Here is a 2,701-nt window from a genome sequence, read left to right as displayed (position 1 = left end):
ACCCCAGCCCACCCTGCTCTGCTCCCACTCCTGCCCTTTCAAAGCGGGGCAGTGACACCCGAATTCCCGAGTCCCGCTCACCTGCCTGTGGTGTTCTTGAAGATCCTGCTGGACTTCAGTGAGCTGCAAAGAGCAGGAACCACACTGGGAGAGGGCGCATGGGAGAGGGCGCATGGGAGCAGGCGAGACTTGGGTTTGAATGCTGTGTGACCCGGGCAACCTGCTCTACCTCTCTGGTTCTTACCCTTAAATGGCACACCATCTACCACAGTGATGGCTAATGGAGGAATTCTGGATTTCATTCCCAACGACCTGAAGATCACCTCCTCCCTACAACCCAGGCCTGCTCCTTGGGCCCACCCTCTTCTCTCTGCCTGCTCAGCCAGGTGTGGGAGCCCCAGGGCCTTTGTAGAACACCCTTCCCTCTACACTCCAGAATGACAGTCTTTTGTGGGGTTGAATTCAGGGGGGCTCTACTATTGAGCTCCATCCCTGGCTCTTCTGGGACAGAGTTTGCTAAATTGCCCAAGCTGGTCTCGAACTTGCCATCCTCCTGCCTCAGCCTCCACAGCAGCTGGGTGGAGGGTGTGGCCCCTGCAGGAGCCCTTCCTGACCACCTGGCCTCAGAAGGACCCTCTGCAGATTCCCTGGGCAGCTGGACTGCCCCACAGTGTGTCACCTCCTCTATGGCCTCTCGTCCACGGGGGACAGCCACTGGTCCAGTGTGGCCACAGAGGCTAAGTCAAACTGAAAGGAAGATTCTGCTCCCAGATGCACCAGCTGCATTTAAGGGCTTAGTGGCTGGCGGGGGCTGGGGATGCAGAACATTCCGGAAGCTCTAGCAGCAGCACCCCTGAGCAGGGGAGGGCTCTGTGGTACTTTCTGCATCCTGACCCACCCACTGGGGCTGGAGCCCGACATTAACAGCCAGGTATCCCGCATGTCCAGCACGGCCCAAGTGAGCAAGGGCCCCCCCCAGTGTCCCCAAGCCAGGCAGCTGAACTGGGTGTGGCCGGTCCAGGAGGAGGCAGGTGGGCCGGGGCAGCTCTGCTCACCAGGTGGAAGATGCTCTCCAGCTGTGTGCTCACTCGAAGCTGCAGCCTGGGGGGAGGGGCACTGCTGGACACACCCAGACCCCTCCTCAGCCCAACCCCAAGCTGCAGTGAGAGGCCCTGTCCACAGAACTCTGCTGCCGAGCCACGGCCCACCCTGCCTCCCGCGAGAGGTCCACGCAGTACTGCCCAAAACCCAGCAATTGGGCCGAGGGTCATAAATACAAGGCCAGCCTCAACTTAGTGAGACCCTATCTCAAAATAAAAAAAGGGCTGGGGAGGTGGCTCAGGGGCAGAGCAGCCCTGGGCTCAATCCCTGGTATCAAAAAAAAAAAAATCAGAAAAATGCACATTTCTAATGAAGGCCAGTGGTTACTAACGCCCCGGGCTGGCCCTGACGTTGAGGCCAAGGACTACTAGACCACTCAACAGGGCCACAGGGCAGGGGTTGGGGGGCAGACGGTGGACGACTCCCTCCGAGTGACCCTCACCTGGGGAGCTGGTCCTTGAGCTGGCCCAGGGTTTGGGCACCACTTAGGGTGGGCGGGCTCTCAGGGTCAGAAATTCCCAGGCCAGGCTGGAAAAATCCAAGGAGGGATGAATAAAAGCAGCAGCCCCTCCCAGACACCCAAGGTCCCCCTCAGCCAGGGCTCCAGCCCCCTGAAGTCCCCTGGGCCGGGCCTAAAACCTAAGGCTCCTCATTTTGCAAGGACAGATTCCACCTCCACCCCCATACTGTGCCACGGGTAAGAGACCACGTTCCCGTGGTTTTTGTCACCGCGTAGCTGTGGTTCTATCTTGGTGTTCCCTGCCACCATGAACCTCTTACTACGCCTAATTTATGAATCAGACTTTTCCCCTTCTGCAGTGCTAGGACTTGAACCCCACCGCACCCCCAGCCCAGCGGGCTCTGGAAGTGGCCGGCTGGGGGCTTCGCCAGCTCCCGATTCACCGCCTGTGATTGAAAGCTGGCTGCAGCCTCCAGGGCCGGCCGCCCCTCCACACCTGCCCTGGGTAGGGAGCGGGAGGTCATTGCCTGCAGCTGCGAAGCCTGGCCGGAGCCAGCCCCAGCACAGGGGATCCCAAAGGAAAAAGGACCAGAGCCTGGGCCCCTGCCACCAGCCCTTCTCACCCCAGCTCCTCCGAGGGTGCCCTTGGGCTCGGGCTGGCCGGGAGAGGTCATCTTCAAGCTGTGGCTCCCAGGAATTTAGCCAGAGATTCTAGAAGTAGCAAGAAGAAGCCAGGTCCTGAGGGCAGAAGGTAGAGTCGGGACAGGTCAGAGCCACCCGAGCGAGGCCCCCAGCTCTCCCCCTGGCCTCCTGCCCGGCGCCTTCCAGTGCCTCCAGCTCCCCTGATTAAGGGTGACCTCCCCCCAGTGCGGGAGACAAGGCGGACTGTCAGGGATGGGGGAGCCCAGGGAGGTGGCCGAACCCAGCCAAGGCTTGGAAACAACTTTCTAAAGCGCAAGAGAAGGTCCGGGAAAGGGTTTTGAAGGCTGAGTAGGAGTCCGCCAGGTGCATCAGGCGGACTTCATGAGCTGGGGACAGGGACGTCCAGGCTCCCACCGCTTCAGCGGCAGTGGCGTCCCCCAGCGCCCCTCCAGCCCTCCCCGCGCGGGAACCCCAGCCTCCTCCGGAAGCGGCTGCCCA

At 61.1% G+C, this 2,701-nt stretch overlaps 1 protein-coding gene across 1 annotated transcript in view; it reads right to left on the bottom strand.

Moving 5' to 3' along the window:
• Window positions 1-2,674, bottom strand: part of LOC107157428 (transducin-like enhancer protein 6) — a 9,837-nt gene extending 7,163 nt beyond the window's left edge. Inside the window, exons 1-4 of the mRNA XM_048810794.1 lie at window positions 2,185-2,674; window positions 1,544-1,629; window positions 1,056-1,101; window positions 3-123 (exon numbers count right to left, since the gene is read on the bottom strand). Coding sequence (XP_048666751.1) covers window positions 3-123; window positions 1,056-1,101; window positions 1,544-1,629; window positions 2,185-2,235 — 304 coding nt within the window. The 5' untranslated portion in view covers window positions 2,236-2,674. The remainder of the gene's footprint in view (window positions 1-2; window positions 124-1,055; window positions 1,102-1,543; window positions 1,630-2,184) is intronic.
• Between the last annotated feature and the right edge of the window lie 27 nt (window positions 2,675-2,701).

The sequence above is a fragment of the Marmota marmota genome, unplaced genomic scaffold, assembly GCF_001458135.2.
Source record: "Marmota marmota marmota unplaced genomic scaffold, marMar, whole genome shotgun sequence".
Taxonomy (NCBI): Eukaryota; Metazoa; Chordata; class Mammalia; order Rodentia; family Sciuridae; genus Marmota; species Marmota marmota.
The sequence above is the reverse complement of the archived record's forward strand: the minus strand, read 5'-3'. Positions and strand labels throughout refer to the sequence as shown.